At 35.6% G+C, this 14,348-nt stretch overlaps 1 protein-coding gene across 11 annotated transcripts in view; it reads left to right on the top strand.

The window, feature by feature from the left end:
• LOC131166188 (uncharacterized) overlaps positions 1-14,348 on the top strand; it is a 48,166-nt gene that overhangs the window by 13,856 nt on the left and 19,962 nt on the right. For 10 of the 11 annotated variants that reach the window (XR_009139767.1, XR_009139765.1, XR_009139766.1 and 7 more), the window contains one exon: positions 9,842-10,066. Coding sequence is in view for 4 of the 11 variants with exons in the window: in XM_058124521.1 (XP_057980504.1) it covers positions 9,842-10,048 (207 nt within the window). In the remaining 7 variants the exon portion in view is untranslated. Of the gene's footprint in view, positions 1-9,841; positions 10,210-14,348 lie in introns of those variants that run through there. The other variant, XM_058124523.1, reaches the window with a different exon arrangement.

The following is a 14,348-nucleotide window of genomic DNA, read 5'->3' as shown; positions in this document are numbered from 1 at the left end:
AGTAGTGATTGACTTGAGGCTTTGTTTAGTTGAGTTTCATTGGAATTTCTTTTCAGGATGAGGTCTTTTAAGTCATTATTGTGATTTTAGCAAAATCGTTCTCAAAACTGCTTACCTAGCCAATATAGAAGGGTTAAGGGATCATTTGGAACCACTTACAGAAAAGTACTTTTTTGGAAAAAGTACATGTATGAAAAAATTACTTATCTAGAAGTAGTCTAGGATTACTTATTTACCTAAAAAAATAAAGTTGTTTGGAAAGGTACTTTCTGAAATAAGTACTCATTTAAGTGTGAATCAAACACTACTTATTGACAAAAATACTTATTTAAGTGTTTTTCATAATAAGTACTTATTTTTTAAGATGTTCTGAATGGGGGCTAAGTTGGGTATCCTATCAAGTATGCTGCTTTCAAAATTATTGTGTTGGGAGCATGGAGTTGATTTGGTTTTACGTCAAAATCAGAAATCTCAATATGATATTGTATTATACTTTATCAAATCCACACAAATGCAAATCCAAGGCTTGATAATTTTGATAGTGGATGTTAAGGGAAGAGAGAAATTAGGGAAAGAAATAGGTAGAAGAGAAGGGGAAGATACAAGGGAGTGGGGAAACTCATCTTTACTACCCAAAGACGTGAAGTATAAAAAGTTGCAAATAAACCCCTAAAAGACACATGTATTCCTTTATCTACTAGCCGACTAGAGTTAGAAAGCCTGACTTGAACTACCGCTTACAAGGCACTCAGATTGACTATTTTTCTCCTCTAGCCACAGACATGCTTGACTACCACAGATAGGAGACCGCCATTACTACTTGAACTATCAAGCCAAGAAGGGGAATTAGTAACACAGGCTCGGTGGCTCTGGCTCCTTGCCGGTTGAGAAGGTTCTTTTACACCAATCGCCCTACTAGCTCGGGAGGAAGCACTCCTAGGACAAGTACTGCACTGATAGGACTGCCTGGACAGCTAAAGGATTAACTTGAAAGTTCCCCATTGGATAAGAGCTAAGTGGGCTAAGATAGAGCTAATTCTTTATTATCCCTCAAAAACAATTTTCAACATTAAGAGAAGGTTGGTTTAAAGAAAGAATAATGCCAACCGATAAGACTGACTGCTGGGGCAAATCTTATTTGAAAGTAAGTTAGCAACTGTTGGCTCGCAAGACCAAGTCCGTGCTACTGCCTTGGCACCTTGGAATGCAAATAGGAGTCAAATCATTCCTTCTTCACTCTCCCTAGGGTCTTAGAAGACCAATGCCTTTATTTAATATCTAGTATGCCCCTCCCTGCTCTTTCCAAGAATCTTTCTAGGAGCTGGTGGTCTTCCCCCTTCCGCAGTCGCTAATGGCATAAGTGTTGTCCGATACTACAACTAGTTGATTCTCTTTCACCTATCGGCATCTATCTTCTTTTTTATGAGACTTCTTCTCCTTATTCTCATTTGGTTCAACACTGACATGTAGGGTCTTCAACCTTGTCTTCTGTCTCCCTTACTATAATGCCTAGTCCACTTATGTTATGTTGACCCCTTGCTCTCACATCTTACAAGTTGGGCCTTCTCAAGACTCCACTCCTGCCACTTCTACAGATTCTACTTGTGGCCATTCCATCTGAGTTTTCCCCTCTATTTCCCTCTTCTTCTTCCTCTCCGGTGCCTATCTCTGAGTCCACTTCTCTATCTCTTCCTTCTTCACTTTCTTCTAAACATCCTATGGTAACTTGTCTTCGTGCAGGTATTAGGAAAGCCAAGTAAATTCTTAACAGAATATCCTCTATTTTTGACACTGACTTAACAAAATATTCTCCATTTTTGACATTGAGAAAACTTCTTTTTCTACTAAAGTTAAAGATCCACGTTGGCGTGCAGCTATGGTGGATGAATTAAAAGCCTTAATTGCCAATCAAAGATGGACTTTTTAGTACCATAACCCATCTCAGAATCTGGTTGGTTGTAAATGGGTCTTTAAGATAAAGCATAAGTCTGATGGGACTGTCGAGCTGCTCGCCTGCTTTCTCAAGGTTTTAAACAAGAGAAAGAGGCTGGTGTGGATTTTCGTGAAACCTTTAGCCCAGGTCTTAAACCCACAACCATTTGTACTCTTCTTGCCATTGCCATCTCTAGGAAGTGGGGGAGATCAGGCAATTAGATGTTGAGAATGCGGTTGATTCTTCATGTTGTCTAAACAGAAGAGGTTTAATGAACTAGCTTTTATTCACATTTTCCTCATCATCTTTCTGTGCTATTTATGGGAAGGATGCAGAGCTTGCTTTCATAGATTTAGCTCTTACTTGCTTAGTTTTGCTTTTCTTTTTAGTCTTGAATGATAGTTCTATCTTTCTTCATTCGTCTTCTTATGGGATGCTTGTCTTATTGCTTTATGTGGATGATATTTATAATTTTGACTAGCAGCAATTCCACTTATCTTTCTCATTTTCCTGTTTAAGTTGTCAAAGATTGGGCCATTCAAGAATTGGCTGATCTTCAGTACTTCCTAGGCATGGAGTCTCCGGTCTCCTCAGCTTTTTATCTCAAACTCGCTAGCCTGCTGATTCGCTTTCTAAATTAAATTGAAGATGTCTAGTTCTAATTTAATTTAGTACTCCTATACCTGCTAAATCGTCACTTTCTTTTCATGATGGTGACTTAATAGATGATAAAACTGAATATCTAGTATGGTTGGTGGCCTCAAGTATTTGACATTAACGAGACCTGATATTGCTTAGGCTCTTAGTATTCTTAGCCAGTTTATGCATTACGTACGAGTCATTTTATTGCTCTTAAGCCTCTTTTAATATACTTAGATGGCACTTTGGGTCATGCTTTTCTTCTTCGACCTAGTCCGTCCATCCTTGGATTTGAAAAGGAAAAGCCCTACTTCATCCTTCCTCACCATCCTCAACTACTGATCGGTCAAGGATGGGGGTTGAATGGGATCCAAACTACCTTCTGCTCTTCCCGAAGTGAGCGAATTGCATGTAGAGAGAGAGCTTTCTTTAGACTGCGGGCTTTCTATCTTGGTTGCTAGGAGTTCTTTGATGTGGGATGGTTGAATTTGAGTCTGGGAGGAATTAGGAGTAAGGGATAGTGGAACTAGGAATAGCAGTAGGAAATAGATTCCTTTGTCGGGAGAGTTGGCACTAACTAATAAAGAAAGGATGGCCCACATAGTAGCTATTGATTAACTAAATATATTTGGGTTTAGGATCCAACAATCCTTTTACCCTACTCTTTGAATCTGTCTCCAATTTGGGTTTAAATGATCCATCCAAATATCTGCTTCCTATACTAAATCGATTCCGTCCTTGAAGATGAAAAATGTCTAAATGATCCATCCAAATACCTGCTTCCTATACTAAATCAATTCCTTCCTCGGAAAAAAAATTTTCATCAAGTTGGGAAAAGCACCTAGGAGTCCAAGGCATGAAAGGAATCATTGTGCCTCATATGAAAGGAAAGAGTGTTGCACTTCAATTAGTTAGAGCTAGAGATGGCATTGACTTATATATCTTCTTGTGATGTAGAAGTTATATGAATTTTTATAATCATCATGCTTGACCCTTCTCCATAGGCATGCCAGAAGAATGTGCAAATCTTGAGAGGAAGGATATCACACAATCTCCATAATTTAACAAATCTTGAAGATAAGCAAGCAGCGGTAGTGGACCTTTGAGTTGTTATTTTCACCCAAGCAATCTTGTATGGATTAGGATGTGGTTCAACATTTAAATTTAGCTTCCACACAGCTTCATGAGCTACATAGGTAGTACAACCAAAACACAAAGTTGCACATGACAGATGACTTGAGTATGAAAAATGCCAGTTTGTCTCTAATTTTCATTTCTTTCAACTTTGCATGAAGAGGGAATATGTTGAAGTGCTAAGAAAATCCCCCATGAGCCATCCTCCTGTGCATCTCTTGGGACATCTATCTCCTTCAATTACTTGGGTGGCATCATCATCTTCTTTCCATGCAATTGCTATTACCTAGTTAGGACATTGTGTAGCTTGATGCCCAAAACCTTGACGTTTAAAACATATAATTGCTTGTTGGATATTAGAAGTTGTTCTGAAGCGCTTTGAAGTTTTCTAAGGGGTGGTAGATTGAACTCCTTTCCCTCATTGATCAGCTGACTTCTCTTGCACAACTTCCATAGTAGTCTTCTCAAACCTAAGGTCAATATTGCTGTAAGGAGGATTACAATGCATATCCTCCTCTATTTGAGTGGAAATCTACAATGCTTCTTCAACTGTGATGAGACAACATACACCAAGCTTGGAGGCAATAGCTGCCTTCAACTCTTTCCTATACAAAGCAATTATCACACCGTCTTTCCACTCCATGTCAGCTTGAGTAGCCAAAGGATAAAACCTACTGGTGTAATCAGCTATTGTCTTTTCTTCCTGCTCTAAATCAAAAAGTTGCAAATAACACATTGCTTAACTTAAAAGTGTGGGAAACACAACAGCTTTGCCACTTTTTGTTTGGTAGGGAAATCAATTAGCCTCTTGGCCAAATCATTGTTAGCTTATTAAAAATTTAGAAGTACTAGTAATAGTCTCCATTCTCTAGAGAAATTTCCCTGTTTTGCACCCTTCTGGACAGCAATTCTATCTTTGCTGATAATTCAACATTAGTCACCTTGCTGATTTTTTTAAATATATTGCAACCATATATCACCAACGACCCTTAACAAAATTTTCTGATAATTTCAATCTATTCATGCAATTTTCTTAGTCTTAATCCCCATTTTTTAGTGAGCATCCTCAAATTCGCCTTTAATCTGGAATATTTCGCAGAAATTAAATAATTTCTTTGGAACAACTCACAAAAATGCGGCAATAAGATCTGATCCTTCATGCTGGCCGTGGCAATTATGCATCAATGTGGGTAGAACACTAATATTCAGATTACTAGACAGCTTTTCAGAGTATGGTAAAAGAAAATCAAATTCGTGGCCATAACAGATATTTTTTTTGCCATTTTGGAAATAGCAGAAGAGGGCTACAGTTTCCACATGTGTGTCGCTGTTGCACTTGGGATGCGAGTTGCTGGTGGTGACTTTCAGGAGGCGGCTTTCAGTCTGAAGGCAGATTGGGGGAGGCAAGCCTGTTGGTCATGGTGATGGTGACTTTCTGCCTCTGTTTACATTTGGTTGGCAGAATGAAATTAGAATTGGAATGGACTGAAGTCGGAATGGAATCAAGGTAGGAGTAGAATTGAGGTACGCACATGATGACTTCATTTGGATACATGTGTGGAATAATGCCTTGAATAGATTGAAAAGTCAGTCTTATTCCAAAAGCACCCTTACATATTAAAGTAATAAAGTGTAATTTAATTCACCATCTAATATAAGAAGAAAATTGTTTTCCAAGAAAGGGTTGCAGAACGGGTCACCATTGCTGAAAACATCTAGGATTTTTAGTTAGATTTTTGGAAGAGTTGTTGATTTGCATCTTGGTAGAACCTGATTTGCATCTTCATAATGGGTTGTAGAGTGGGGTGGGGGGGGGGGGGGGGAAGGAGACAAACTTGTCACTCATCCTGGCTATTTGATAATTGATATCCTTGTTTTGTTGCCAGTGCAGGCAACCTCGACCACCTATGGCTCGGAATCTCCGTAACTAAGTTCGAATTTTTCTGCATTTGTTCAATATTTTCACTAGATCTCATGTGTTTTGAGAGAGAGAGAGAGAGAGAGAGAGAGTTGTTTTGTTGCCAGTGCAGGCAAACTCGACCACCTATGGCTCGAAATCTCCGTAACTAAGTTTGAATTTTTCTGCATTTGTTCAATATTTTCACTAGATTTCATGTGTTTTTAGAGAGAGAGGGTAGGGCATCCAAGAATGAAGGGGTAGGGATGCAATATTAACATTTTATATGAGGGTATTTTATGGAAATAAAATACTGGAGAATCATTCCATTGGAATCACTACCAATTCAAGCCCATGTAGGCTGGAATCAAAGTTCCACAACTTGCAGGAATTATGATTCCGCTTGGAATTGTACTCCAAGTAATTTTTTGGAATCGAACTTGAGAATGGGTATTGGTGCCTGAATTGCAATTCCATTTCAACACTGATTCCATGAACCAAATGTGACATAAGGGTTTGGAAGGAAAGAGAAAAATTAGGGAGAGAAATAGAGATGGGAAAGGAGGAAGAATGAAGAAGAGGAAGAAGGGAAGAGGAATAAGAAGATAGAAAGAGGTGGAGAAACATACACTAGCTTCTCAAGTTCAAATTCACCAAAAACTGTCTATACTCACAAGAAATTACAAGTAAACTACTGTAGAAGCATCTATTACAACAACAACAACAACAAAGCCAAGCCTTAGTCCCCCTAAGTGGGGTCGGCTATATGAATCATTTTCCGCCAATTTATGGATCATGGACCATTTCTTTTGATAGATTCAAGATATTAAATCCTTACTCACTATCTCCTCCCAAGTTATTTTAGGTCTACCCCTACCCCTTCTACTACCCTCCACAGTAACTAAGTCACTCTTCCACACAAGTGTACTATGTGGCTTATGTTGCAACTGTACATACCATCTGAATTGTCCCTCCCTTATCTTATCTTCTATAGGAGCTACACCTAACTTACTACGAATATGTTCATTCCTTAATTTATCTTTCAATGTTATACCACTCATCCATCTAAGCATTCTCATCTCAGCAACTTATACTTTTTGGATATTATGTTTCTTTGTCACCCAACATTTCGATCCATATAGCATAGCTTCCCTTTTAATTTTAAGGGTATTCTACGATCATAGAGCACACTTGAAGCACTTCTCCATTTTACCCAACTTGCTTTAACTCTTATGATTACATCATCTTCAATTTCTCCTTCAATTTGCAATATGGATCCAAGGTATCGAAATCTACAAGTGTTATTTATGTCTCCAATATTCCTCCTATCATTACTAAAATTACATTTCATATATTCTGTCTTATTTCTACTTATCCTAAAGCCTCTAGATTCCAAAGCTTCTCTCCATAATTCTAACTCAGCCTCTACTCCGTCCCTAGTTTCGTCAATTAATACAATATCATCTGCAAACAACATAGACCATGGAACCTACTTTTGAATACTCTTACTCAATTGGTCCATCACTAAAGCAAAAAGATAAGGACTCAAAGCAGATCCTTGATGTACACCTATGGTGATTGGAAATTCTCTAGTTTCTCCATCTATAGTCCTTACACTAGTCATTACTCCATCGTACATATCCTTAATGACATCGGTATACCTACTGCATACACCCTTTTTTTCTAAAATCCATCATAGAACTTCCTTAGGTATCTTATCATATGTTTTCTCAAGGTCAATGAATATCATATGCAAGTCCCTTTTCTTTTTTCTAAACTTTTCCATTAATCTTCTTAAAAGATAAATAGCTTTTGTGGTAGATCTCCCAAGCACAAAACTAAATTGATTTTCTGAGATCTTTGTTTCTAACCTTAATCTTTGTTCAACTACCCTTTCCCATAGTTTCATCATATGATTCATAAGTTTAATTTCATGATAGTTATTACAATTTTGAATATCTCCTTTATTTTTGTATATAAATATTGAAGTGCTTTTCCTCCATTCATCTGGCATTTTCTTAGTTTTTACAATTTTATTAAATAAATTAGTTAACCAAATAATTCCATTATCACCTAAGCATTTCCAAACTTCAATTGGGATGTTATTTGATCTTATAGCTTTTCCATTTTTCATCTTTTTTAGTGCAAACTTAACTTCGTTAACTCTAATTTTGCGAATAAATCTTATATTTTTAGTTTTTCCTCATTTGACAATTCTAAGTTTAAGCCTTCAATTTGGTTTTCATTAAACAACTTACTAAAGTAATTTTGCCATCTTTCTTTAATATCTTCATCCTTAACCAAGACAATATCATCCTCACTTTTTATACATTTTACATTTCCTAAGTCCTTGCTCTTCCTTTCTCTAGTTTTACCAAGTTTAAATATATCTCTTTCCCCTCCTTTTGTATCTAATCTATCATACAAACTATTAAATGATCTATATTTAGCTTCACTAATGATCTTTTTTGCATCTTTTCTTGTCTCCATATATTTTTCAAAGTTATCTCTGTTTCTATATTTTTGCCACGTTTTATACCAAATTTTTTTTGTCTTTATGATTTTTTGTACATCTTTATCCCACCACCAGCTCTCTTTGCTATTCGAGAATCTTCCTCTTGATTCACCTAAAATCTCTTTTGCTATCTTTTTAATAAAGCTAGCTCATCTATTCCAAAGAGTATTTGTATCTATCCCATTCTCTATGGTCCAATCACCATATTTGATCATTTTATTTTAAATTTTATTATATTTTCTCCTTTTAGGTTCCACCATCCAGTTCTCTTACATTGGTTTATTTTATCCTTTTTCTTCCATTTTTTAATATAATATCTAACACTAAGACTCTATGTTGTGTGGTTAGGCTTTCACATGGAATAACTTTACAATCCTTGCATAATAAACGATCTACGCTCCTAGTTAAAAAAAAAAATCTATTTGACTTCTATTTTGTCCACTTTTAAAGGCTATTAAGTGTTCTTCTCTCTTCTTAAAGCAAGTATTTATTATACTAAAATCATATAACATAGCGAAGTCTAAGATCATCTCCGTAGACTCATTTTTGTCTCCATATCCATATCCACTATGTATCCTCTCATAATTTTTATTTTCTCTTCCAACGTGTCCGTTCAGATCTCCTCCTATAAATATTTTCTCAGTCCTTGGTATGTCTTGTATAATACTATCCATATCTTTCCAAAATTGTCTCTTAAGATTTTTTGTTAAGCCGACTTGAGGAGCATAAGCGCTAATGATATTTAGTATCTCTTGTCCTAATTCCATCTTGATTTTTATAATTCTAACCCCTACTTTAGTTACATCCACAACGCTATCTTTTAAGTTTTTGTCTATAATAATGCCTACTCCATTCTTATGTTTTTCTTTTCCAATATACCAAAGTTTAAATCCTGATTTATCAGTTTCTTTAACTTTCTCCCCCACCCACTTAGTTTCATGAAGACAAATTATATTAATTCTTCTTTTGATCATTGTATCCACAATTTTCATGCTTTTTCCCGTAAATGTCCCTATATTCCAAGTTGCTAATCTAATCCTAGTTTCCTAAACTAACGTCTTTACTTGCCCACGTCCAGAATGATGCAGGAACTCTCACATATTTGACACCGTACCCAGGCTCCTACACGGCGCGTCGCTTCGGGACGACGACTTAGCCCACCCTCGCCCACTTTTCACTACACCTGAGTGGTTCAAGTGCAATGTGTCGCTTGTAGGGGATGCCCCAGCAAATATTCAGTAAGGATTCATATCATAGTGATCTGACAAATTTTACACTGGTTGTTAGCTACCTAACGCAACCCTCCTCCTTTACCTAGGCTTGGGACCAGCTGTGTGTGAAAAAATTAGGTCATTAAGTGCATCATAGGCGGAGTTTAGATGCATCTGTTATAGACACTAAATACACATAAGCCTACTATAGACTAACTAAACACATAAAACAACTACTAATTAACTTAACACATTTGGGGTTTAGAACTCAACGATCCGTTGATCCTATTCTTTGAATCTCCAAATTGGGTCAGAATGATCCATTCTATAACTGCTTCCCATCGTACATCACCTCAACTCCACATTACCAAATGCGATGTGAGTGAATATGATTGCCTGTAAGGTATGAATTTGGAAATAGCATATGCAATTTGTTTACACTTGATCATGTGAGTAATATTTTGCGATTGTATTTAAAATTTGATAATTACTGAAAATTGTGGATGGTGCAGTGCAATGGAGGAAGATATAAAGGTGGGGATTTGTTGATGGGCCAAGAGTTTCATACGACACTTTCCTATATCGTGGATGTGGAGCCAAAGTTGTGGTTGCCTGTGCGTATCATTGAAGGAAGGCTCTGCAGGGAGATCAAACTCAATCTGTCATGCATCCGAGAAGAAGCAGAGAAAGCAACTCACAACACCCTTCCTGCCCATTGAGTTTTCTTACTTTTCCTGGTATTTCACGCAAATATGTTTCTTCTATTATAGATTGTTGACTAGTAAGTTCCATTTAAAGTTGAAAATAAGATCTCTTTTATCTTTCTCATGTATAATATATTAGGCATGATGGTTACTTAATCAAATTTTTGATTGTTGTATTTACCTGTCTTGGTAGACCACTTTCTTTCTCACAGAAAAAGGTTGATTCTATGCATGTGTATCATCTAAGGACTAAGGTGAATTCCTGTGAAACTAACTATTTAATCAGATTATAGTCAAATCATTGCTAACTATATCTACTTGTTTCATTCTGCTTTTCCTTACTTTAAGATCTGATATTTTAAAATTAGTTATTGGAATTTCGATCACAATCAAATAATATTATCATCCACCCTACAAGGGATGAAGACCTAAGGTGCTAGGCAACAAATATCAGGGCATTGTTAAAAAAAAATTAATAGATATATTCATGGGTTGAGTACCTCCCTAAATTAATGGGTTGGGTTGGATATAAATGTTTTAGTATCAAGACTAGTGTATCAATATAATTAATGGATTTGTAGATGGGTTGGGTCCAATTGGGTTAGGTTTGATAATGGATATTCTAACATAGGACTAGTGTGTCAATAGAATCAATGGATTTGTGAGTGGGTTGGGTTTGTTATTGGTAGGTTTCTAATGTCAGGACTAATGTGTCTATGGTTGGGGTTTGCTCTAAATTAGAGTGTATGTGTGTGTGTTTGTGTATATATGTATATATAAAAGATGTTTTTGATCTCTTCTTTTTGTGTCTCCCTTAATGTTTCTTTCAAAATTTCTTAAATTAATGATCTTTTATAAAAAAATGTCTATATGTGGGCACTTTGCTTTTCGCCTCTTTGCCTTCTGCTTTTCTATCTCTACGAGTAAAATGTGCATTTCAGTCATCCTTTCACATGTGGACGCATCTTCCCCCTCATTGGCGCCTTCCTCTGCTCTATCTCTACAAGTATGCATCGTTGTCTCTCTATCTCCCTCTCTTTGAGTCTGCAGTCGCTGTCGTCAATAAGCCAAATCTTTTGGTTTTATTATACTGCAAGTGGGCACAATTTGCCAGAGATGGTAGTGATTATGGGCATTGCACTCATTGATACAATGTATATGCCGGTGATGAGTGGAATTGGTTGTGATTCAGTTTAAGTTGAGATCAGTAAGCTGGATTTTTGAATTTATGTTGTGGCCTAGGTTTGATGAAGCCAACAACAGCAGACGACAACTAGGGTTTGAGCTTGGGACTTTGATGTCTAGGTTTTCCACAAAATCAGGTGGGGTTTTATAATGCTTTTTCTTTCTGTAGTTTTTTCTAGTTGGATTATTGTTTTTTCAATTAAAACTTCCACAATCTTTGCTTTTATCTTCCTGAATTTGATCTTGGTGGGGATGACAGAAAGAGAGAATTTTTTAGGCTGCATTAGAAAACTAGATTTTCCCTCCGTAAGCTGACTGTTCATAATAGGATTCCTGTAGATTCCCCAATTTTAACCAGGCCTCCTCTTGATGAGGGGACCCACTGTAACATGGTAATTTACATGAAAAAGGGTTAATTTTATATTCCGAAAATGTGAGGACTCTTTTTGAAAAATCCAATTGAGTCCTTTTAAAAACCTTTTTATTGAGTCCCTTTTATTTTAAAATTGAGTCCCTGTTATTTTAAAATTGAGTCCCTGTTGTTTTAAAATTGAGTCCTTGGTATTTTAAAATGTGTTCCTTTTATTTTAAAATCATGTCCTTGTTATTTTAAAATTGAATTATTTTTATTAAGTCCTTTTTATTTTAAAAATTGAGTCTTTTAAAATTGGGTGCTTCTATTTTCGGGAATTTAAGTTCACCCATTTTTGCAACCGGGCCTCTCTTTTTCTACCCAGAGTATTTATTTCTGAAGGATAAAAATTGGGTAAGCCCAAAATGAATTTGCATGGGCCATGCAATTGGGCTAGGGCAGCAATAAAGAAGCAATAAAAAAGGCCCGTGCATGGGCCATGCAAAAAGGTAAAGGAGGCGGCACTTTTAAGGGTTTTTAGGTTTTTTAAAAGCCTATAAAGAGGCATGAAGAATGCAGCAGCTGAGGAGGACAGGAAAGGAGTACATGGCTGTTTAGGGAATAGAAAAAGAAGAATGGAAAAGAAAGAAAAGGAAAGGGGATGCCCTAGGGCTTCTTTCTTAGCCGCAGCCCCTCACACCAGCCGCAGCCACCATCCACAGCCCCCTTGCACCACACAGCCGCTGGATAGGAGAGGAGGATGACAGAACACAAGGAGGCAGTGGCACACAGACTCTCTCCCTCTCGGCATTCTCTCTCTCCCTCATGGTCACCCCACAGCAGAACGCAACCCCCCCCCCCCCCCCCCCGCCCCCCGGCGCCGCGCAGCCCAGCTCTCCCTGCGCAGCCTCGCCTTGCTCCGGCCTCACATTCTTCTCTTTCTCCCAAAGGTGAGATCTTTCTATGGTATTGGTTTTTTTTTTTTTTTCTTCTTTATGTGATTGTTATTGTTATATTTGTATTTGTTTCGTTATTATTATCATGTATGTGTTTATGTAATATTATGGTTTATTATTTCATATTGTCATTATTATCATGTATATATTTATGTAATATTATGGTTTATTATTTTATATTGTTATTATTATCATGTATATATTTATGGTTTATTATTTTATGTTTTAATTATTATCATGTATATATTTTTGTATTATTATGGTTTATTATTTTATATTGTTATTATTATCGTGTATATATCTGTATGATATTATTGTTTATTATTTTATATTGTTATTATTATCATGTGTATATTTATGTGATATTATTGTTTATTATTTTACATTGTTATTTTTATCGTGTTTATATTTAGGTGAAATTATTGTTTATTATTTTATATTGTTATTATTATTATATTTAGGTGATATTATGTTTAGGGTTTTGATTATTTGCATGTTATTTTTATTGTAGTTACGTGATATTTTTAGGGTTGTGATTATTGTCATATGTGATATTATGTTTAGGGTTTTGATTTTTTGCATGATATTTTTATTATAGTTATGTGATATTTTTAGGGTTGTGATTAATGTCATGTGTGATATTATGTTAGGGTTTTGATTATTTGCATGTTATTTTTATTGTAGTTACGTGATATTTTTAGGGTTGTGATTATTGTCGTATGTGATATTATGTTTAGGGTTTTGATTATTTGCATGTTGTTTTTATTATAGTTATGTGATATTTTTAGGGTTGTGATTAATGTCATATGTGATATTATGTTAGGGTCTTGATTATTTGCATGTTTTTATTGTAGTTATGTGATATTTTTAGGGTTGTGATTATTGTCATATGTGATATTATGTTAGGGTTTTGATTATTTGCATGTTATTTTTATTGTAGTTATGTGATATTATTTTTAGGATTTTGATTATTTTCATGTTATTATTATTGTATTTATGTGATATTATTATTATTATGTTGCCTTTATTATTGTTATGTTATTGTTAGTATGTAGTTATGGTATTATTATTATATATTATGATAGTGCATTATTATGGTAGTTTACCATGTATTAGGGTAGCTTATTATTATAGTATCATTATCATGTATATTATGGTATTATTATTACGTAGTTTTTATATATGGTATAGCTTATTATGGTATATATTTTATTATTACTATTATTATTATTATTATTATTATTACGTATTTTTAGTATTTTAGTTTATATTATTGCTGTATTTTTAATATTTTTATATTATATTATTTTTTTGGGTGGGTGTGTCCTTGTGATTATAAAAATGGCAATGGACATTTCAGGCCTACCTGTATTAGCTCTAAAAAGGGGGGGGAGGGGGGGGGGGGGGTGTGTTCTAATGAGATCTCCTTTTTGGGGGTCTTATTAGACATCACCCTATTTTGATTGTATTTTATTAATTGTGTATATTTGTTAAATTATTTGGTTATTTAAAAATGAGTAAATTAAAAGGTTATTAAAATTTAATTTTGGGATAATTCTTAATTAATTAAGTACCGTTCGTAGAACGGATGCGTAGGGGGTGCGAATACCTTCCCCTAGCATAACTGAACTCCTGATCTTGGTATATGCAGACCGATACTATTCTTAATTGAGTAGTAATCAGGTATTCTAACTGCACCAAGAAAAATAGGTTAGTGGCGACTCTAAATCTAAATTTTTCCAGAAAATAACACATTTTTATTACCCTCGCCTCCCCAGGGCACCTCGCTGCCGGGACGTCGCGACAATTCCATTGCCAATGT

Source organism: Malania oleifera, chromosome 10 (assembly GCF_029873635.1).
Source record: "Malania oleifera isolate guangnan ecotype guangnan chromosome 10, ASM2987363v1, whole genome shotgun sequence".
Lineage (NCBI taxonomy): Eukaryota > Viridiplantae > Streptophyta > Magnoliopsida > Santalales > Ximeniaceae > Malania > Malania oleifera.
The sequence above is the reverse complement of the archived record's forward strand: the minus strand, read 5'-3'. Positions and strand labels throughout refer to the sequence as shown.